Source organism: Rhinoderma darwinii, unplaced genomic scaffold (genome assembly GCF_050947455.1).
Source record: "Rhinoderma darwinii isolate aRhiDar2 unplaced genomic scaffold, aRhiDar2.hap1 Scaffold_563, whole genome shotgun sequence".
NCBI classification, from domain to species: Eukaryota; Metazoa; Chordata; class Amphibia; order Anura; family Rhinodermatidae; genus Rhinoderma; species Rhinoderma darwinii.
In genome coordinates, this window is record NW_027464115.1 from 87,941 (window position 1) to 112,541 (window position 24,601).

General features: G+C 53.4%; 1 protein-coding gene across 1 annotated transcript in view; it reads right to left on the reverse strand.

Moving 5' to 3' along the window:
- Positions 1 to 24,601, reverse strand: part of LOC142723859 (uncharacterized) — a 78,704-nt gene that overhangs the window by 7,562 nt on the left and 46,541 nt on the right. Inside the window, exons 15-20 of the mRNA XM_075848947.1 lie at positions 19,425 to 20,921; positions 14,631 to 14,708; positions 10,766 to 10,852; positions 10,186 to 10,277; positions 807 to 892; positions 601 to 670 (exon numbers count right to left, since the gene is read on the reverse strand). Coding sequence (XP_075705062.1) covers positions 601 to 670; positions 807 to 892; positions 10,186 to 10,277; positions 10,766 to 10,852; positions 14,631 to 14,708; positions 19,425 to 20,921 — 1,910 coding nt within the window. The remainder of the gene's footprint in view (positions 1 to 600; positions 671 to 806; positions 893 to 10,185; positions 10,278 to 10,765; positions 10,853 to 14,630; positions 14,709 to 19,424; positions 20,922 to 24,601) is intronic.

Below are 24,601 nucleotides of genomic sequence, written 5' to 3' on the forward strand. Positions count from 1 at the left end.
GAGAGAGAGAGGCAGGAAAGACAGAGAGAGAGGCAGGAAAGACAGAGAGAGAGAGGCAGGGAAGACAGAGAGAGAGGCAGGGAAGACAGAGAGAGAGAGGCAGGGAAGACAGAGAGAGAGGCAGGGAAGACAGAGAGAGAGGCAGGGAAGACAGAGAGAGAGGCAGGGAAGACAGAGAGAGAGGCAGGGAAGACAGAGAGAGAGGCAGGGAAGACAGAGAGAGGCAGGGAAGACAGAGAGAGAGGCAGGGAAGACAGAGAGAGAGGCAGGGAAGACAGAGAGAGAGGCAGGGAAGACAGAGAGAGAGGCAGGGAAGACAGAGAGAGAGGCAGGGAAGACAGAGAGAGAGGCAGGGAAGACAGAGAGAGGCAGGGAAGACAGAGAGAGAGGCAGGGAAGACAGAGAGAGGTGCAGGGAAGACAGAGAGAGATGCAGGGAAGACAGAGAGAGAGAGGCAGGGAAGACAGAGAGAGGCAGGGAAGACAGAGAGAGAGGCAGGGATGACAGAGAGAGAGGCAGGGAAGACAGAGAGAGAGGCAGGGAAGACAGAGAGAGAGAGGCAGGGAAGACAGAGAGAGAGGCAGGGAAGACAAATCTCACCGAGACATGAATCTTGGGGACAGGTCAGAGCCCAGCGCCGCATCCCTGAGAAGATCTGAGTCTTCCATCCCTGCAGATACAAAGCCGGGTTATGTAATAATCAGCAGAACTTCCCACACTTCATCCCATCTCTGCCCATCAGCGGACTCTATGCCACTATGATCCCGTGACCCAGCTGCCAGCTCAGGGTAAGGGATGTCACTCACCTGAGTTATGGCGCAGTTTGGTCACCCATCGCTGGAGGGACTCCGGAGTTGGGGTCCGAAACAGATATTCAGAGCTGTCCATTAATCTGCAGAAACAGATGTGGGAATAAAGAAGTGGAGGCTGAAGGATATATACGGAGTATTTATATATATATGTGTGTGTGTGTATTGTGTTATACCGAGTATATATGTATTGTGTTATACCGAGTGTATATATATATATATGTGTGTGTGTGTGTATTGTGTTATACCGAGTATATATATATATATGTGTGTGTGTGTGTGTGTGTGTATTGCGTTATACCGAGTATATTATATATATGTGTGTGTGTATCGTGATGTGTGCGGGGGAGGGGAGTGGAATGATATATACTAGATATGTGTATTGTGACACGTGTCCCGGGGGAGGGGCTGAATGATATATACTAGATATGTGTATTGTGACACGTGTCCCGGGGGAGGGGGGGCTGAATGATATATATACTAGATATGTGTATTGTGACACGTGTCCCGGGGGAGGGGGGGCTGAATGATATATACTAGATATGTGTATTGTGACACGTGTCCCGGGGGGAGGGGCTGAATGATATATACTAGATATGTGTATTGTGACACGTGTCCCGGGGGAGGGGCTGAATGATATATACTAGATATGTGTATTGTGACACGTGTCCCGGGGGAGGGGCTGAATGATATATACTAGATATGTGTATTGTGACACGTGTCCCGGGGGAGGGGGGGCTGAATGATATATACTAGATATGTGTATTGTGACACGTGTCCCGGGGGAGGGGCTGAATGATATATACTAGATATGTGTATTGTGACACGTGTCCCGGGGGAGGGGGGGGGCTGAATGATATATACTAGATATGTGTATTGTGACACGTGTCCCGGGGGAGGGGCTGAATGATATATACTAGATATGTGTATTGTGACACGTGTCCCGGGGGAGGGGGGGCTGAATGATATATACTAGATATGTGTATTGTGACACGTGTCCCGGGGGAGGGGCTGAATGATATATACTAGATATGTGTATTGTGACACGTGTCCCGGGGGGGGGGGGGGCTGAATGATATATACTAGATATGTGTATTGTGACACGTGTCCCGGGGGAGGGGCTGAATGATATATACTAGATATGTGTATTGTGACACGTGTCCCAGGGAGGGGCTGAATGATATATACTAGATATGTGTATTGTGACACGTGTCCCGGGGGAGGGGGGGCTGGATGCTATATACTAGATATGTGTATTGTGACACGTGTCCCGGGGGAGGGGGAGTGGAATGATATATACTAGATATGTGTATTGTGACACGTGTCCCGGGGGAGGGGCTGAATGATATATACTAGATATGTGTATTGTGACACATGTCCCGGGGGAGGGGCTGAATGATATATACTAGATATGTGTATTGTGACACGTGTCCCGGGGGAGGGGTCTGAATGATATATACTAGATATGTGTATTGTGACACGTGTCCCGGGGGAGGGGTCTGAATGATATATACTAGATATGTGTATTGTGACACGTGTCCCGGGGGAGGGGAGTGGAATGATATATACTAGATATGTGTATTGTGACACGTGTCCCGGGGGAGGGGAAGCTGAATGATGTATACTAGATATGTGTATTGTGACACGTGTCCCGGGGGAGGGGCTGAATGATATATACTAGATATGTGTATTGTGACACGTGTCCCGGGGAGGGGCTGAATGATATATACTAGATATGTGTATTGTGACACGTGTCCCGGGGGAGGGGAAGCTGAATGATGTATACTAGATATGTGTATTGTGACACGTGTCCCGGGGGAGGGGCTGAATGATATATACTAGATATGTGTATTGTGACATGTGTCCCGGGGGAGGGGCTGAATGATATATACTAGATATGTGTATTGTGACACGTGTCCCGGGGGAGGGGGGGCTGGATGATATATACTAGATATGTGTATTGTGACACTTGTCCCGGGGGAGGGGGGGCTGGATGATATATACCAGATATGTGTATTGTGACACGTGTCCCGGGGGAGGGGGGGCTGGATGATATATACTAGATATGTGTATTGTGACACGTGTCCCGGGGGAGGGGCTGAATGATATATACTAGATATGTGTATTGTGACACGTGTCCCGGGGGAGGGGCTGAATGATATATACTAGATATGTGTATTGTGACACGTGTCCCGGGGGAGGGGCTGAATGATATATACTAGATATGTGTATTGTGACACGTGTCCCGGGGGAGGGGCTGAATGATATATACTAGATATGTGTATTGTGACACGTGTCCTGGGGGAGGGGTCTGAATGATATATACTAGATATGTGTATTGTGACACGTGTCCCGGGGGAGGGGCTGAATGATATATACTAGATATGTGTATTGTGACACGTGTCCCGGGGGAGGGGCTGAATGATATATACTAGATATGTGTATTGTGACACGTGTCCCGGGGGAGGGGTCTGAATGATATATACTAGATATGTGTATTGTGACACGTGTCCCGGGGGAGGGGCTGAATGATATATACTAGATATGTGTATTGTGACACGTGTCCCGGGGGAGGGGTCTGAATGATATATACTAGATATGTGTATTGTGACACGTGTCCCGGGGAGGGTCTGAATGATATATACTAGATATGTGTATTGTGACACGTGTCCCGGGGGAGGGGGGGAGGGGGGCTTCTTCCACGCTCCTTTCCTATAGATAGTGTCAGCCATGTTGCTTCACCTTCTAGTAATCATTTATTAGCTCAGATACTTGAGTTTCGGGTGACATCGCTTGCACGGCCAAAGATCACTAAGTGATCGCAGTGTCACGCTGCCTGCATCACAGTAACGGCAGCGAATGTGCCTTCAAGTTTGGATCTCCTGCGACTGTAGTGTCACGGTCGCGTTAACCATGGGTCGCAATGCGGCGACATTCACTTTCATTACTGTGATTCAGCCAAAGTCGCCGTGTAGCCCTAGTGTCTGGAGCTGTGAGTCTGGTGTGAGTAAACTGCAAGGTTCCGGAAGATTGTGTCCTGGGATCTGTCAGACGGTGATTCTTGCTGCATAGTCAGTGCAGAACAGGTAAGGATCCACTTTACTGACTACTCGTCAGTCCACACACCTTACGGTTGGTTAATGATCACATGTTGGTGGAGAATGCGGGCAAGATGCTACCAGAGAGCCACAGCACACAATACAAACCAGCAGGACGCAAACTCCTGTCAGAGGCCACAAGACTGACAAATCCTCCTATCATGGACTGTGACCCAGCAAAACCCCCCGTGGCACTCCATCTGCCCTTCGGGGGGCATGCCAGGGATTGCACCTGACCCACTCTGTCTGTCCAGTGGGACCCTTGCTGGCTCTGTTGACCTCTTTTGTGATGCAGTCTGTTGCTAGGGCAATGCCACAGCTCCCTACTCTGCACTCTGCGTGGCTGAGCTGCAGGATCAATGCCCGGAGGCAGGAGATGATGTCAGAGACTGGAGATCTTAAAGGGGAACCTGGAATTCGTGGTTTGTTCTTCAACCCTGGTGGTGATTTTCCACTTGTTTATCCAGCTGTTCCCTGTAACTTTCTGTATTTGACCGGCTTTCATCTAGACTTCATGTGATCTAAAAATCAGTGTACAAACCTCTGTCGTGAGCCTGACTCCTCAGAACTGGCCGCCTCTTACCGAGCTGGACCCATTTGACTGATATTGCCTATATTTGCCATCGGAAGCATTGACCATCTATTCGGAACTATCCTGGGGAGGGCCTGTAAAATGCTCACCTCCTTGTGGGGGATAAGGGTGAAGAACGGGGGACTCCTTAATAACGTTCACAGTCATTTATCCACTTTGTCCGCTGCCAAACTTCTCCTGCGCTGCAGTCAACTCCACTTTCGAGGAGCTGGTGTAGTGCCACTGAAGTCTATTCCTGCTCTGCATCACGCAAGTTCCAACCTACGCTAGCCGTGGAGAGGCATCCAGGTACACTGCAGGGTTTATTGTCAGTACGGAGTGTTACACCTGCAGAGCGAGACGCAATGCGTGAAGAAACGGGCCGAGGTGCAAGCAGAATCAGGACAATCCAGGATAGGACTACTCAGGGAAACCAGGAGGTGCGGGACAGAGGATGATGTGGAACGGTACTGTCACGATCTGTGGGTATGTGGACCCACTGGGGCGCACCGCCGTAGCAGGTGGCCAAACAACAGCGTACCAAGTCAATATGAAGTCCGAGCACAAGGGCACCTGTAATAGTCCCGACAGTAGCAACGTCTTAGGCACAAATGGGACCTTGGCGGCAGGTGATGCAAAACATGGCGGGAGGTACCAGACGTGGTGTAAGTCAGCAGGCGTAGTAGACGGCACAACACGACTCCAACACTAGAGATGGCACAGGAACAAATACAGCACGGGATACAGGTTACAGGTAGAAGGGCACGGGAACACAGGGAACAGGATACGACTAAGGGACCATTTGCACGACTAACAGAGGAATAAAAACAACGCTCGGGCAAGGGGTGAAGGGTGCAGGGCTCCTTAAATAGTCCAGAGTGATCTGGGACTAATTAGTTAATTCTTCACATTTGCGTGCGTCGGCCATCTAAGGCCGAGAATGAGAGTGCGCGCACCCTAATGGTCACTGACGCATTTGCTGACATCTCCAGGGAGGAAAAATTCAGCAGGATGAGAAGGGTCTGTGACCGCGGCCGTTACAGTACCCCGCCCTTACGCCCCCTCTTCTTGGGTCCAGAGCGAGAGAGGAATTTCTTCATGAGGGTAGGGGCATTAAGGTTCTCTTCTGGTTCCCAGGACCTCTTCTCAAGACCAAACCCTCTCCAATCCACTAAATAGAAAGTCCATCCTCCTACCCTCTTGCAGTCCAGGATCTCCTTTACTTCAAAGACATCAGAGGAACCGCCGGGAGTAACTGCAGGACTAGAAGTCTTGCTGTAGCGGTTCAGGACCACTGGTTTCAGGAGGGACACGTGAAAGGAGTTAGGGATTGTGAGGGTAGGAGGCAGCCGCAGCTTATAGGAGACGGGGTTAATTTTCTACAGGATCTCAAAAGGTCAGAGGAACCTGTGGCAAATTTGTATGAGGGAACCTTCAAACTAATGTTCCGGGAGGACAGCCAGACTTTGGTACCTGGAAGATATTCAGGCGGCTCTCCTCTTCTTCTATCCTCCTTTCGGTTCATGCGATCGGCCGCCAGCAGAATAGAGGACCGGGTCTGTTGCTAGATTTGCAGGAAGTCCCCAAATGCAGAGTCAGCAGCGGGTACCCGAGATGTGGTCAACACTGGAAGAGGGACTCTAGGATGTTGACTGTAGACGATGTAATACGGAGAGGAAGTGGTGGACTCACTTGTGTGGTTGTTGTATGAGAACTCTGCCCATGGAAGAAGCTTTACCCAGTTATCGTGCTGTAAGGAGATGAGGTGGCGGAGATAATTTTCCATGATCTGGTTGATCCTCTCAACTTGCCCAATGGACTGGGGGTGATAGGCTGAGGAAAAGTCCAATCTCACATCCAGGAACTTACAGAGGGCTCTCCAGAATTTCGAGGTAAACCGAACCCCCCGATCGGACACAATGTGAAGGGGCAAGCCATGCCAGCGGAAGATGTGTAGAATGAAGGGACTCGCCAGTCGGGGAGCAGAAGGTAGGCCGGTCAGCGGGATAAAATGTGCCATAATAGAGAACCGGTCCACCATCCCCCAGATGGTGTTGCATCCTGCTGAGGGGGGAAGGTCTGTGACAAAGTCCATCGCAATTTGCTGCCAGGGGGCACTGGGTACAGGCAGAGGTTGAAGCAGGCCGGCAGGCTTGGAGTGAGTCACTTTGTCTCTTTCTGCAAGATGTTTGTTTCTAACAAAGTCCACAACATCTTTGGGTAGCGTGGGTCACCGTAAGTGACTAGCAATCTGATCTCGGGTCTTACGAACACCCGCGTGCCCAGCCAGTTTGGAGCTGTGTCCCCAGCAGAGCATGATCCCCCTGTCTGCCAACCACACAAAAGTAATCCCCGGAGGGATGTCTCTAACATGCAAAAAATTGGCAGTGACAATGCAGGGCGGGTCTGATACATTGGGGGGTCTTCACAGTGTCCTCTATTTCAAACGACCTGGACAGGGCATCGGCCCTCACATTTTTGTCAGCGGGACGGTAGTGGAGCACAATTTGGAAACGGGTCGGGACAGCGACCACCTGGCTTGACGGGGATTTAGCCGATTGGAGATAGGTGAGGTCAGGGCCGGTGTCAGAACCCGGGCAAGTGCCGGGGCTCTGGCTGGGAATGCCACTCCTAGAGGGAACCCCAAAGGCGCTACCTACATGAGGGAGGCTGTGTGGCACCAACAGGGAGGGGTGCTGTGTGGCACTACCTGGGAGGAGGGGGCTGTGTGGCACTACCTGGGAGGAGGGGGCTGTGTGGCACTACCTGGGAGGAGGGGGCTGTGTGGCACTACCTGGGAGGTGGGGGCTGTGTGGCACTAAATTTATGGTGGTACAAACTGGGGGCCTAACCTCTATATGGGAGGCTGAAAGCGAAGTTTTCTGCAATTACTGCCGCATTGAGTTTCCTCGCAATGGGGCCTACTAAGTCTGTGTCGCCCAAGGGCCAACATAAACCTGGAACCGGCCCTGGGTGAGGTTCTTGTGGTTGGTGCATATCAGAATGGGATGAACTGTGCCCTCTAGAAGATGTCTCCACTCCAGAAGTTGGTGAATCCCCAAAAAACTCTGTATGGACCTCAGGCCTTGAGGACGTAGCCGTTCCAGGACTGACTTTACCTCCTCGGGATCTATCTTGAGACCCTGATCCGAGATGATGTAGCCCAGGACGTGGAGAGAATTATTTTCGAAAGTACACTTCTCCAGCTTGGCATACAGATGATTCTGCCTTAATCGCAGCAAAACTTGATGGACATTCCTCTGATGTGTCATCGGATCTGTTCAGAAAATCAAAATGTCATCGAGATAGACCACAACACAGAGATAGAGGAGATCTCGAAAGATGTAATTCACGAATTCCTGGAAGACCGCGGGAGCGTTACACAGGCCAAAGGGAATCACCAGGTATTCGTAGTGCCCGTCCCGGGTGTTAAACGGCATCTTCCACTCATCACCTTGATGGATTCAGATTAGGTTGTAGGCCACACGCAAGTCTAGTTTAGAGAAGACCTTGGCTCCTCGTATGCGATCAAAGTTCCGAGATCAGTGGCAAAGGGTATTTGTTTTTGACCGTGATCTGGTCGAGACCACGATAGTCAATGCAGGGTCGAAGTGAGCCGTCTTTTTTCTTTACAAAGCAGAACCCGGTGCCGGCCGGGTAGGAGGATTTTCTCCAGATTCTCCTTGATATAGGCCGACATGGACTGAGTCTGGCAAGGAGAAGGGGTATACCCACGGGGCGGTGAAACATTAAGAACCAGTTCAATCGGGCAGTCGTACGCCATGTGTGGTGGAAGCCTCTCAGCCTCCTTTTTGCAAAAGACGTCCGCAAACTGCGCAAAATCTCGGACACGATGGGGTCGGGCAGAGGACGACCATTCACTGAGGCAACGGCCAGGGGTGTCTCCAAGGGAACCGTCGGCAACTGGAGATGATCCAGTAGGTCCTGTTAGATGAACTTTGCCGCGGACCCGGAGTCCAGGTAGGCAGAGACCCGGACACTATGGTCACGGGAATGGACAATTCATTATTTAGTCCGTTTCCACCTTGTCTCTCCAACCATTCTGAGGCGCTGGCATCTTTTTGGTTTTTGGGGACACAGATGCACAAAAATGGCCTCCGAGGCCGCAATACAGACAGAGTCCCGAAGTGCGTCTGCGTTGTTTCTCTTGGACAGACAGCTTGTGACGGTCTACTTGTATAGGCTCCTCAGGTGGAGGACCTGATGAGGGCAGCAGTGGTTGCTGGAATGTAGGAGCCAGCCTAGGAAGTCTCCTGGCTCAGCAAACCTCTTGAGACCGTTCCTGGATCCTCATGTCAATCTGGGTGGCTAGAAGAATGAGGTCATCTAGCGTAGAATGTGGATCCTGAGCGGCAAGCTCGTCTTTGATATTGGAGGATAACCCCTGCCAGAATATAGCCACCAAGGCTTCATTGTTCCAGGACAGCTCTGCCACCAGGGTATGGAACCGAATGGCGTACTCGCCCACAGAGGTGTCTCCTTGGCAAAGGTTCAGCAGGGATGCAGCTGCTGAAGAGACTCGCCCAGGTTCCTCAGATACAATGCGGAAAGTCTGTAGAAAACACTAAGTCACGGAGCTCTGGTTCCTGACGTTCCCACATGGGATTCGCCCATGCCAGGGCCTTGTCAGAAAGAAGAGAGACTATGAATGTGATCCTTGCTCCATCGGAAGGAAATGCTCTGGCATATAGACTGCAGTGGATCTGACATCGGTTCAGAAATCCCCTGCAGGTCCTCGCGTCTCTGTTGTAGCGAAGGGGCAGTGGCAGAGAATCGGGAAGCAGTACTGCCAGGAGGTGTAATAGGAGGAACAGCAGGAGCATTAAGAACAGGTGCCGTGGCTGCAGCTTGCGTATCCAGCCGATGTGCAATTACGTTTACCGCCTGGAGGAGTTGGTCCTGTCGTGACTGGAGGTCTAGCATATCCGCTCGCATGACTTGTGACGTCGTGATGGTCTTGGTTTGACCAGCGGAGTCCATGGCCTGAGCTTACTGTCACGATCTGTGGGTATGTGGACCTACTAGGCCGCACCGCCATAGCGGGGTAGCAAGTGGCCAAACAACAGTGTACCAAGTCAATATAAAGTCCGAGCACAAGGGCACCTGTAATAGTCCCGACAGTAGCAACGTCTTAGGCACAGATGGGACCTTGGTGACAGGTGATGCAAAACGTGGCGGGAGGTACCAGACGTGGTGTAAGTCAGCAGGCGAAGTAGATGGCAAAACACGACTCCAACACTAGAGATGGCACAGGAACAAATACAGCACGGGATACAGGTTACAGGTAGAAGGGCACGGGAACACAGGGAACCGGATACGACTAAGGGACCATTTGCAAGACTAACAGAGGAATGCAAACAATGCTCAAGCAAGGAGTGACAGGGCAGGGCCATTTTTATAGTCCAGAGTGATCTGGGAATAGTTAATTCTTAACATGTGCGCGCACTGGCCCTTTAAGGCCGGGAATGACCTTGCGTGCGCGTACCCTAGTGGTCACTGCAGGACAGGACGGCCGCACGTGCCGGCATCTCTGGGGAGGACGACGTCAGCAGGATGAGAAGGGTCTGCGGTCGTTACAGGTTATAAGGAACATGGACGATTCCCTCCACCACAGCTACGGTACAAATGTCACAATATTCATGTAAGTTCCTGCGGCCACACAACAGAGGACAAGCCGCGCACTCACCTCAGCCGGAAGCAGTCCCCTCTCTTGGTAGAGTCCGATTCCGGGGTGCACACCGCTCCTGTGAGGTGCAAGGGGGGAGCAGATGCAGAACTCTAGGAGGGTGGAACAGAGGATCAATAAGCAACGTGGACATGAGCACCACCCATCCCCCACCCACAGACAGGATAGACACAGTGACCTGCAAAGCTGACACTCTTATGCCACACCTCTCCCCCCGCATCCGTGCTGCTCTGCCCTGCTCCCAATTTCCTTCCACAGGGCACAGTCCTAGTTTTACCTTCAGGAGGGGCTTCATGCCAATGACTGATTTCAAGCTCCAACTCTTCAGAAGAGGTTCTGCAGCAGCTGTATTATTCATCCCAGCTGAAGCACTTCCTCAACTTTTGTAAAAACCCAATTATGAAGAGGACGCTCAATGTCAATCAAGTCAGGGATTGGTATGAAGTTTCTGATCCTGTTCAAACAGAAGTTCTGCAGCAGCTGCGGTGTTGTAGTATAAGCAATAATGAAAACGACAAATCACTGAACAGTGAAATCATGAAGAAAAGAAACAGGACTGGGCTGAAGAGCTTGCACTCACCTTGGTGGAGTGCTTGTGGTCAGGGTAGAAGCAGAGGGTCCTCCTCACCAGCACAGCATAGAACGTCCCCCACGTGCGGCTGGAGGCCTGAGAACACGGAGAAACATGAGTGACAGCAGCCGGAGATTATAGCAAGAGAAGTCATTACTGGAATCATAATCAACTAAAAATGGTATCAACAGAAAATATATCAATAGACAATCAGGCACCGCCCACTGCGACAGAATCAGGCGCCGCCCACTGCCACAGGATCAGGCGCCGCCCACTGCCACAGGATCAGGCGCCGCCCACTGCCACAGGATCAGGCGCCGCCCACTGCCACAGGATCAGGCGCCGCCCACTGCCACAGGATCAGGCGCCGCCCACTGCCACAGGATCAGGCGCCGCCCACTGCCACAGGATCAGGCGCCGCCCACTGCCACAGGATCAGGCGCCGTCCACTGCCACAGGATCAGGCGCCGTCCACTGCCACAGGATCAGGCGCCGTCCACTGCCACAGGATCAGGCGCCGTCCCCTGCCACAGGATCAGGCGCCGCCCCCTGCCACAGGATCAGGCGCCGCCCCCTGCCACAGGATCAGGCGCCGCCCCCTGCCACAGGATCAGGCGCCGCCCCCTGCCACAGGATCAGGCGCCGCCCACTGAGACAGGATCAGGCGCCGCCCACTGAGACAGGATCAGGCGCCGCCCACTGCGACAGGATCAGGCGCCGCCCACTGCGACAGGATCAGGCGCCGCCCACTGCGACAGGATCAGGCGCCGCCCACTGCGACAGGATCAGGCGCCGCCCACTGCGACAGGATCAGGCGCCGCCCACTGCGACAGGATCAGGCGCCGTCCACTGCGACAGGATCAGGCGCCGCCCACTGCGACAGGATCAGGCGCCGCCCACTGCGACAGGATCAGGCGCCGCCCACTGCCACAGGATCAGGCGCCGCCCACTGCCACAGGATCAGGCGCCGCCCACTGCCACAGGCCGAATCAGGCGCCGCCCACTGCCACAGGCCGAATCAGGCGCCGCCCACTGCCACAGGCCGAATCAGGCGCCGCCCACTGCCACAGGCCGAATCAGGCGCCGCCCACTGCCACAGGCCGAATCAGGCGCCGCCCACTGCCACAGGCCGAATCAGGCGCCGCCCACTGCCACAGGCCGAATCAGGCGCCGCCCACTGCCACAGGCCGAATCAGGCGCCGCCCACTGCCACAGGCCGAATCAGGCGCCGCCCACTGCCACAGGCCGAATCAGGCGCCGCCCACTGCCACAGGCCGAATCAGGCGCCGCCCACTGCCACAGGCCGAATCAGGCGCCGCCCACTGCCACAGGCCGAATCAGGCGCCGCCCACTGCCACAGGCCGAATCAGGCGCCGCCCACTGCCACAGGCCGAATCAGGCGCCGCCCACTGCCACAGGCCGAATCAGGCGCCGCCCACTGCCACAGGCCGAATCAGGCGCCGCCCACTGCCACAGGCCGAATCAGGCGCCGCCCACTGCCACAGGCCGAATCAGGCGCCGCCCACTGCCACAGGCCGAATCAGGCGCCGCCCACTGCCACAGGCCGAATCAGGCGCCGCCCACTGCCACAGGCCGAATCAGGCGCCGCCCACTGCCACAGGCCGAATCAGGCGCCGCCCACTGCCACAGGCCGAATCAGGCGCCGCCCACTGCCACAGGATCAGGCACCGCCCACTGCCACAGGATCAGGCACCGCCCACTGCCACAGGATCAGGCACCGCCCACTGCCACAGGATCAGGCACCGCCCACTGCCACAGGATCAGGCACCGCCCACTGCCACAGGATCAGGCACCGCCCACTGCCACAGGATCAGGCACCGCCCACTGCCACAGGATCAGGCACCGCCCACTGCCACAGGATCAGGCACCGCCCACTGCCACAGGATCAGGCACCGCCCACTGCCACAGGATCAGGCACCGCCCACTGCCACAGGATCAGGCACCGCCCACTGCCACAGGATCAGGCACCGCCCACTGCCACAGGATCAGGCACCGTCCACTGCCACAGGATCAGGCACCGTCCACTGCCACAGGATCAGGCACCGTCCACTGCCACAGGATCAGGCACCGTCCACTGCCACAGGATCAGGCACCGTCCACTGCCACAGGATCAGGCACCGTCCACTGCCACAGGATCAGGCACCGTCCACTGCCACAGGATCAGGCACCGTCCACTGCCACAGGATCAGGCACCGTCCACTGCCACAGGATCAGGCACCGTCCACTGCCACAGGATCAGGCACCGTCCACTGCCACAGGATCAGGCACCGTCCACTGCCACAGGATCAGGCACCGTCCACTGCCACAGGATCAGGCACCGTCCACTGCCACAGGATCAGGCACCGTCCACTGCCACAGGATCAGGCACCGTCCACTGCCACAGGATCAGGCACCGTCCACTGCCACAGGATCAGGCACCGTCCACTGCCACAGGATCAGGCACCGTCCACTGCCACAGGATCAGGCACCGTCCACTGCCACAGGATCAGGCACCGTCCACTGCCACAGGATCAGGCACCGTCCACTGCCACAGGATCAGGCACCGTCCACTGCCACAGGATCAGGCACCGTCCACTGCCACAGGATCAGGCACCGCCCCCTGCCACAGGATCAGGCACCGTCCACTGCCACAGGATCAGGCACCGCCCACTGCCACAGGATCAGGCACCGCCCACTGCCACAGGATCAGGCACCGCCCACTGCCACAGAATCAGGCACCGCCCACTGCCACAGAATCAGGCACCGCCCACTGAGACAGGATCAGGCACCGCCCACTGCGACAGGATCAGGCACCGCCCACTGCGACAGGATCAGGCACCGCCCACTGCGACAGGATCAGGCACCGCCCACTGCGACAGGATCAGGCACCGTCCACTGCGACAGGATCAGGCACCGTCCACTGCGACAGGATCAGGCACCGTCCACTGCGACAGGATCAGGCACCGTCCACTGCGACAGGATCAGGCACCGTCCACTGCGACAGGATCAGGCACCGTCCACTGCGACAGGATCAGGCACCGTCCACTGCGACAGGATCAGGCACCGTCCACTGCGACAGGATCAGGCACCGTCCACTGCGACAGGATCAGGCACCGTCCACTGCGACAGGATCAGGCACCGTCCACTGCGACAGGATCAGGCACCGTCCACTGCGACAGGATCAGGCACCGTCCACTGCGACAGGATCAGGCACCGTCCACTGCGACAGGATCAGGCACCGTCCACTGCGACAGGATCAGGCACCGTCCACTGCGACAGGATCAGGCACCGTCCACTGCGACAGGATCAGGCACCGTCCACTGCGACAGGATCAGGCACCGCCCACTGCGACAGGATCAGGCACCGCCCACTGCGACAGGATCAGGCACCGCCCACTGCGACAGGATCAGGCACCGCCCACTGCGACAGGATCAGGCACCGCTCACTGCGACAGGCCGAATCAGGCACCGCCCACTGCCACAGAATCAGGCACCGCCCACTGCCACAGAATCAGGCACCGCCCACTACCACAGAATCAGGCGCCGCCCACTGCGACAGAATCAGGCGCCGCCCACTGCGACAGAATCAGGCGCCGCCCACTGCGACAGAATCAGGCGCCGCCCACTGCGACAGAATCAGGCGCCGCCCACTGCGACAGAATCAGGCGCCGCCCACTGCGACAGAATCAGGCGCCGCCCACTGCGACAGAATCAGGCGCCGCCCACTGCGACAGAATCAGGCGCCGCCCACTGCGACAGAATAAGGCGCCGCCCACTGCGACAGAATAAGGCGCCGCCCACTGCAACAGACAGCATGCTGAAGTCTAACATGTACAGCCCTTCGCTCTTCCCTGATCACCAAATATTCCACTCACCTTCCTGCCCCCGACCTGCAGGACATGTTTCTTCTCCAGGGGGCCCTCCATCAAATGAAAGTCCAGTTTCCGGATCACCTGCAATGCCAAGAACCGAGATAAAATAAAAACACCCGGAATACAGGCGGAGGAGTCATATAAACACCGGGAAGACTATTATTCCCAGGATACAGGCGGAGGAGTCATATAAACACCAGGCAGCCTATTATACCCAGGATACAGGCGGAGGAGTCATATAAACACCAAGCAGAATATTATACCCAGGATACAGGCGGAGGAGTCATATAAACACCAGGCAGCCTATTATACCCAGGATACAGGCGGAGGAGTCCTATAAACACCAGGCAGAATATTATACCCAGGATACAGGCGGCGGAGTCCTATAAACACCAAGCAGAATATTATACCCAGGATACAGGCGGAGGAGTCCTATAAACACCAGGCAGCCTATTATACCCAGGATACAGGCGGAGGAGTCATATAAACACCAGGCAGCCTATTATACCCAGGATACAGGCGGAGGAGTCCTATAAACACCAGGCAGCCTATTATACCCAGGATACAGGCGGAGGAGTCATATAAACACCAGGCAGCCTATTATACCCAGGATACAGGCGGGCGAGTCATATAAACACCAAGCAGAATATTATACCCAGGATACAGGCGGAGGAGTCCTATAAACACCAGGCAGCCTATTATACCCAGGATACAGGCGGAGGAGTCATATAAACACCAAGCAGAATATTATACCCAGGATACAGGCGGAGGAGTCATATAAACACCAAGCAGAATATTATACCCAGGATACAGGCGGAGGAGTCATATAAACACCGGGCAGACTATTATACCCAGGATACAGGCGGAGGAGTCCTATAAACACCGGGCAGACTATTATACCCAGGATACAGGCGGAGGAGTCCTATAAACACCAGGCAGTCTATTATACCCAGGATACAGGCGGAGGAGTCCTATAAACACCGGGCAGCCTATTATACCCAGGATACAGGCGGAGGAGTCATATAAACACCGGGCAGCCTATTATACCCAGGATACAGGCGGAGGAGTCATATAAACACCAGGCAGACTATTATACCCAGGATACAGGCGGAGGAGTCATATAAACACCAGGCAGACTATTATACCCAGGATACAGGCGGAGGAGTCCTATAAACACCGGGCAGACTATTATACCCAGGATACAGGCGGAGGAGTCATATAAACACCAGGCAGACTATTATACCCAGGATACAGGCGGAGGAGTCATATAAACACCAGGCAGACTATTATACCCAGGATATAGGCGGAGGAGTCCTATAAACACCGGGCAGACTATTATACCCAGTCTACAGGCGGAGGAGTCATATAAACACCGGGCAGACTATTATACCCAGGATACAGGCGGAGGAGTCATATAAACACCAGGCAGTCTATTATACCCAGGATACAGGCGGAGGAGTCATATAAACACCAGGCAGTCTATTATACCCAGGATACAGGCGGAGGAGTCATATAAACACCAGGCAGACTATTATACCCAGGATACAGGCGGAGGAGTCATATAAACACCAGGCAGTCTATTATACCCAGGATACAGGCGGAGGAGTCCTATAAACACCAAGCAGAATATTATACCCAGGATACAGGCGGAGGAGTCATATAAACACCAGGCAGTCTATTATACCCAGGATACAGGCGGAGGAGTCATATAAACCTTAGGCAGTCTATTATACCCAGGATACAGGCGGAGGAGTCATATAAACACCAGGCAGCCTATTATACCCAGGATACAGGCGGAGGAGTCCTATAAACACCAGGCAGACTATTATACCCAGGATACAGGCGGAGGAGTCATATAAACACCAAGCAGCCTATTATACCCATGATACAGGCGGAGGAGTCCTATAAACACCAGGCAGCCTATTATACCCAGGATACAGGCGGAGGAGTCCTATAAACACCAGGCAGTCTATTATACCCAGGATACAGGCGGAGGAGTCCTATAAACACCAGGCAGACTATTATACCCAGGATACAGGCGGAGGAGTCATATAAACACCAGGCAGCCTATTATACCCAGGATACAGGCGGCGGAGTCATATAAACACCAAGCAGAATATTATACCCAGGATACAGGCGGAGGAGTCATATAAACACCAGGCAGACTATTATACCCAGGATACAGGCGGAGGAGTCCTATAAACACCAAGCAGAATATTATACCCAGGATACAGGCGGAGGAGTCATATAAACACCGGGCAGACTATTATACCCAGGATACAGGCGGAGGAGTCCTATAAACACCGGGCAGACTATTATACCCAGGATATAGGCGGAGGAGTCCTATAAACACCAAGCAGAATATTATACCCAGGATACAGGCGGAGGAGTCATATAAACACCAGGCAGACTATTATACCCAGGATACAGGCGGAGGAGTCCTATAAACACCAGGCAGTCTATTATACCCAGGATACAGGCGGAGGAGTCCTATAAACACCGGGCAGCCTATTATACCCAGGATACAGGCGGAGGAGTCATATAAACACCGGGCAGCCTATTATACCCAGGATACAGGCGGAGGAGTCATATAAACACCAGGCAGACTATTATACCCAGGATACAGGCGGAGGAGTCATATAAACACCAGGCAGACTATTATACCCAGGATACAGGCGGAGGAGTCCTATAAACACCGGGCAGACTATTATACCCAGGATACAGGCGGAGGAGTCATATAAACACCAGGCAGACTATTATACCCAGGATACAGGCGGAGGAGTCATATAAACACCAGGCAGACTATTATACCCAGGATATAGGCGGAGGAGTCCTATAAACACCGGGCAGACTATTATACCCAGTCTACAGGCGGAGGAGTCATATAAACACCGGGCAGACTATTATACCCAGGATACAGGCGGAGGAGTCATATAAACACCAGGCAGTCTATTATACCCAGGATACAGGCGGAGGAGTCATATAAACACCAGGCAGTCTATTATACCCAGGATACAGGCGGAGGAGTCATATAAACACCAGGCAGACTATTATACCCAGGATACAGGCGGAGGAGTCATATAAACACCAGGCAGTCTATTATACCCAGGATACAGGCGGAGGAGTCCTATAAACACCAAGCAGAATATTATACCCAGGATACAGGCGGAGGAGTCATATAAACACCAGGCAGTCTATTATACCCAGGATACAGGCGGAGGAGTCATATAAACCTTAGGCAGTCTATTATACCCAGGATACAGGCGGAGGAGTCATATAAACACCAGGCAGCCTATTATACCCAGGATACAGGCGGAGGAGTCATATAAACACCAGGCAGTCTATTATACCCAGGATACAGGCGGAGGAGTCCTATAAACACCAGGCAGACTATTATACCCAGGATACAGGCGGAGGAGTCATACAAACACCAGGCAGACTATTATACCCAGGATACAGGCGGAGGAGTCATATAAACAACAGGCAGTCTATTATACCCAGGATACAGGCGGAGGAGTCATATAAACACCAGGCAGTCTATTATACCCAGGATACAGGCGGAGGAGTCATATAAACAACAGGCAGTCTATTATACCCAGGATACAGGCGGAGGAGTCATATAAACACCAGGCAGACTATTATACCCAGGATACAGGCGGAGGAGTCATATAAACACCAGGTAGACTATTATACCCAGGATACAGGCGGAGGAGTCATATAAACACCAGGCAGTCTATTATACCCAGGATACAGGCGGAGGAGTCATATAAACACCAGGCAGTCTATTATACCCAGGATACAGGCGGAGGAGTCATATAAACACCAGGCAGACTATTATACCCAGGATACAGGCGGAGGAGTCATATAAACACCAGGCAGTCTATTATACCCAGGATACAGGCGGAGGAGTCCTATAAACACCAAGCAGAATATTATACCCAGGATACAGGCGGAGGAGTCATATAAACACCAGGCAGTCTATTATACCCAGGATACAGGCGGAGGAGTCATATAAACACCAGGCAGTCTATTATACCCAGGATACAGGCGGAGGAGTCATATAAACACCAGGCAGCCTATTATACCCAGGATACAGGCGGAGGAGTCATATAAACACCAGGCAGACTATTATACCCAGGATACAGGCGGAGGAGTCCTATAAACACCAGGCAGACTATTATACCCAGGATACAGGCGGAGGAGTCATACAAACACCAGGCAGACTATTATACCCAGGATACAGGCGGAGGAGTCATATAAACACCAGGCAGTCTATTATACCCAGGATACAGGCGGAGGAGTCATATAAACACCAGGCAGTCTATTATACCCAGGATACAGGCGGAGGAGTCATATAAACACCAGGCAGACTATTATACCCAGGATACAGGCGGAGGAGTCATATAAACACCAGGCAGACTATTATACCCAGGATACAGGCGGAGGAGTCATATAAACACCAGGCAGACTATTATACCCAGGATACAGGCGGAGGAGTCATATAAACACCAGGCAGACTATTATACCCAGGATACAGGCGGAGGAGTCCTATAAACACCGGGCAGACTATTATACCCAGGATACAGGCGGAGGAGTCATATAAACACCAGGCAGACTATTATACCCAGGATACAGGCGGAGGAGTCATACAAACACCAGGCAGACTATTATACCCAGGATACAGGCGGAGGAGTCCTATAAACACCAGGCAGACTATTAAACTCAGGATACAGGCGGCGGAGTCATATAAACACCGGGCAGGATACAGGCGGAGGAGTCCTATAAACACCTTCTCACCTTGGAGTCCGCCGTTTTCTCTTGTATAATCTCAGGTTGGGGAGATTGTGGACTTGGCACAGATTTTCTTTCGCTGATCTCGTTTGGATGATAGTTTTCGGGGGCAGGGACTCTACTTTTACTTTGGCACGGACTGTTTTCCTTCCAAGTGTCTGGACTTTTCTCCGTCCCCATCTCTGTAGCTAACATGGCGGATGCTGGCAGAGTGAATGTGGCCACCAGAACATTTGGGTCGGCCCCCATGACTACCTGGCCATACGGTTCTATATGAGTTAATGTCTCGTATTTCACAGGAGGCAGGATAACCCCCACCATCTCTTTCGGTGCCGTGTCGTGAGATGCCTGTGCGGGGCACAGTAGTGGGACCTTCTCAGCATTATTCCAGATGCCTTCCAGCTCCTCATCATCATTCTCCAAGAATTCATGGTCTGGGTGGAGAACTTCTGGAGGTGAACTGGTTTTAGTGAGGACTATTTTATCAGGTGGGGTCTCCATGAGGCTGTGGGGGTCCCTTCGGAGGTGGGCGGCTTCACGTGTGTGGAGGACATGGTCAGAGGAACGCGTTGATGATAGTTGCTTCTTCGCACGGTCCGCTCCTTCTGCCTCTCGGAGGACTGGAGAAGAAGTGTTCTCTCCTCCACGTTGACGGTGGGAATGTGAGATCTTACAGTTTGCTGAAGCAGCTTCATGGCTCTCGGGAGAATTCAAGGCTCCTTCCTGTGCGCCCCAATCAGGGTCAAGATACTGTAAGACAAGAGGGGAAAGTCGGTCTATCTCAAAGTCATCAATGAAGTCCTCCAGTTCCGGAGACGGTGGACTGGCCGTTGACTTCCCATAGCCGTGAATGTTCTGCCTGCAATATCCCGAGCTACTAGTGAGGGCGTCCAGCCATGACCTGGTGCCGGACGGAGTCAAGTCTTCTCTGACCTCCTTCTCATCGGCTGGAGGATGTTGGTCATTCCCAGAGTCGGCCGTGGAAATCACATCATGGACATTGTCCAAACCGTCCGTCTCTTCAGTGATCTGTGGGGTCAGGACACGTCCTACAGTTCGATGTTGGCAAGAACTGGGCCCTGTGTGTGGCCCCCGGCGGGGGCTTTTGTGCTGCCATTTCTCTGATCCCGATGCGACACATTCAGCATGGATGTCCTTAGTGAGCGGGTTCTTCACGTAATTTAGAAACGGCTCAAGGTCCATAGGTGTCCCCGAAAACGGGATGTTCTTCTCCTGCTTTGGAGGCCACGTGGAGGTTCGGTATCTGGAGGCTTCTTTAGGGTTGGGTTTTTGGTCGGAGTGAAGCCCCATGATCCCTTGTATTGTACGTCTTTGAGCTTTTTCCTTTCTCCTGAGGCTTTTGAAGGACATCGTAGCTGTAATGTGGGGTAAAGACGCAGGAAACAAGTCATCGCGTCCTGATGGAACGACGTTCCTGGAGCCTCGTGGCACGCGCCGGCTTTGGTAGGTGTTCTGTTCTGTCATGTTCAAAAAAGTGTTTACCTGGACATAGAAGAAATAAACCTGTGAGATAGACCCGGGAATCAGAGACATCTGTGAGTGAGACCCCCGGGGGTCAGTAAATGTGATGGCCGAGATATCTGTGGATGTGGGGTGAGATATCAGGATGTGGGGGAGGGGTGAGATATCAGGATGTGGGGGAGGGGTGAGATATCTGTGGATCTGGGGGAGGGGTGAGATATCAGGATGTGGGGGAGAGGTGAGATATCTGTGGATCTGGGGGAGGGGTGAGATATCAGGATGTGGGGGAGGGGTGAGATATCTGTGGATGTGGGGGAGGGGTGAGATATCTGTGGATGTGGGGGAGGGGTGAGATATCTGTGGATGTGGGGGAGGGGTGAGATATCTGTGGATGTGGGGGAGGGGTGAGATGTCTGTGGATGTGGGGAGGGGTGAGATGTCTGTGGATGTGGGGGAGGGGTGAGATGTCTGTGGATGTGGGGGAGGGGTGAGATGTCTGTGGATGTGGGGGAGGGGTGAGATGTCTGTGGATGTGGGGGAGGGGTGAGATGTCTGTGGATGTAGGGGAGGGGTGAGATGTCTGTGGATGTGGGGGAGGGGTGAGATGTCTGTGGATGTGGGGGAGGGGTGAGATGTCTGTGGATGTGGGGGAGGGGTGAGATGTCTGTGGATGTGGGGGAGGGGTGAGATGTCTGTGGATGTGGGGGAGGGGTGAGATGTCTGGATGTGGGGGAGGGGTGAGATGTCTGTGGATGTGGGGGAGGGGTGAGATGTCTGTGGATGTGGGGGAGGGGTGAGATGTCTGTGGATGTGGGGGAGGGGTGAGATGTCTGTGGATGTGGGGGAGGGGTGAGATGTCTGTGGATGTGGGGGAGGGGTGAGATGTCTGTGGATGTGGGGGAGGGGTGAGATGTCTGTGGATGTAGGGGAGGGGTGAGATGTCTGTGGATGTGGGGGAGGGGTGAGATGTCTGTGGATGTGGGGGAGGGGTGAGATGTCTGTGGATGTGGGGGAGGGGTGAGATGTCTGTGGATGTGGGGGAGGGGTGAGATGTCTGTGGATGTGGGGGAGGGGTGAGATGTCTGGATGTGGGGGAGGGGTGAGATGTCTGTGGATGTGGGGGAGGGGTGAGATGTCTGTGGATGTGGGGGAGGGGTGAGATGTCTGTGGATGTGGGGGAGGGGTGAGATGTCTGTGGATGTGGGGGAGGGGTGAGATGTCTGTGGATGTGGGGGAGGGGTGAGATGTCTGTGGATGTGGGGTGAGATGTCTGTGGGGGAGGGGTGAGATGTCTGTGGGGGAGGGGTGAGATGTCTGTGGATGTGGGGGAGGGGTGAGATGTCTGTGGATGTGGGGGAGGGGTGAGATGTCTGTGGATGTGGGGGAGGGGTGAGATGTCTGTGGATGTGGGGGAGGGGTGAGATGTCTGTGGATGTGGGGGAGGGGTGAGATGTCTGTGGATGTGGGGGAGGGGTGAGATGTCTGGATGTGGGGGAGGGGTGAGATGTCTGTGGATGTGGGGGAGGGGTGAGATGTCTGTGGATGTGGGGGAGGGGTGAGATGTCTGTGGATGTGGGGGAGGGGTGAGATGTCTGTGGATGTGGGGGAGGGGTGAGATGTCTGTGGATGTGGGGGAGGGGTGAGATGTCTGTGGATGTGGGGGAGGGGTGAGATGTCTGTGGGGGAGGGGTGAGATGTCTGTGGGGGAGGGGTGAGATGTCTGTGGGGGAGGGGTGAGATGTCTGTGGGGGAGGGGTGAGATGTCTGTGGATGTGGGGGAGGGGTGAGATGTCTGGATGTGGGGGAGGGGTGAGATGTCTGTGGATGTGGGGGAGGGGTGAGATGTCTGTGGATGTGGGGGAGGGGTGAGATGTCTGTGGATGTGGGGGAGGGGTGAGATCTCTGTGGATGTGACAGTATAAACATTTGCTTCTTACACCTCACCAGGGACCTCACCCCTTTCATGGTCCCTCTTGACCCTCACCTGTTACCTGACTGTAAAGTAAAGGAGTTAGAAAAGTCAGGGACAAGTCAGAGCTCAGCAGAGGACATCGCTTCTGTGTGCAATTACTGTAGAGACACAAGTTAGGATGGTGATACTGCCCCCCAGTGGTCAAGCAACCATGAAATCACAGCAAGTAAGACACAAGTGTGCACACCTAAGGGGGAAATACAAGATCTGCATATAGACCCCATAACATGAGCGCTCCCCATAACATGATCTTAATAGTTCTAAAGTCCAGGCTGCGTAACAGCGGGCAATCATGGCGGCGGCGGCCGTGTCATCTCACCGCTAGCAGCGTCATTGTCAGGATCTAGCGTCACCGTAATGTGAAGATCTCAGCAATGGACCGCGCGCGCCTGAGGAAGAACCACCAGGACCAAAGAGGTGGAGCGCTGGATGCGGAGGAGTCTAGGGGAGCAGTCACACGCCGCAGATTTTGATCCATCTGTTTCTACAGCCGGCGCCGGGATTCCTGCAAATTCCATTCAGATGAATAGAAACAAAAATCTGCAGCGTGTGAAGAAGGTTCTAGAACCAAGCGGATTCAGGATACAACTCCACCCCAAAAGACAGCTCCATATAAGCTGGAGAAGCTGCATCCTGTGCGGACCATGAGCTCATATCAGGTCTATTACTCACATCACATCCAGAGCTGCAGGCACTACTCTGCTGCTATGTCTTATACTCCACTCACCTCCAGAGCTGCAGGCACTACTCTGCTGCTATGTCTTATACTCCACTCACCTCCAGAGCTGCAGGCACTACTCTGCTGCTATGTCTTATACTCCACTCACCTCCAGAGCTGCAGGCACTACTCTGCTGCTATGTCTTATACTCCACTCACCTCCAGAGCTGCAGGCACTACTCTGCTGCTATGTCTTATACTCCACTCACCTCCAGAGCTGCAGGCACTAATCTGCTGCTATGTCTTATACTCCACTCACCTCCAGAGCTGCAGGCACTACTCTGCTGCTATGTCTTATACTCCACTCACCTCCAGAGCTGCAGGCACTACTCTGCTGCTATGTCTTATACTCCACTCACATCCAGAGCTGCAGTCACTATTCTGCTGGTTGCCTCATGGTATCCGTCAGATCTGTTCTAGCAGATATACCCCTAACAGCTTATCTGAGACCCCACAATTCATTACATGCGTTATTTCATTGCAGGGGATGTGGTCTTGTGTGTGTCAGGGTTTGTGCACACGACATCTTTTCAGGCGTAATGGAAGCGTTTTACTCCTGAAAAGATGGCTCCGATACGTCCGCAAACATCTGCCCATTGCTTGCCATGGATCTTACGATGTTCTGTGCAGACGAGCTGTCAAAAGACGGCGCGTAAAATGACGGCCGCGTCAAAGAAGTGCGGGACACTTCTATACATTATATGCGGGACACTTATATACATTATATGCGGGACACTTATATACATTATATGCAGGACACTTATATACACTATATGCGGAACACTTCTATACATTATATGCAGGACACTTATATACATTATATGCAGGACACTTATATACATTATATGCGGGACACTTATATACATTATATGCGGGACACTTCTATACATTATATGCAGGACACTTATATACATTATATGCAGGACACTTATATACATTATATGCGGGGCACTTCTATACATTATATGCGGGACACTTATATACATTATATGCGGGACACTTCTATACATT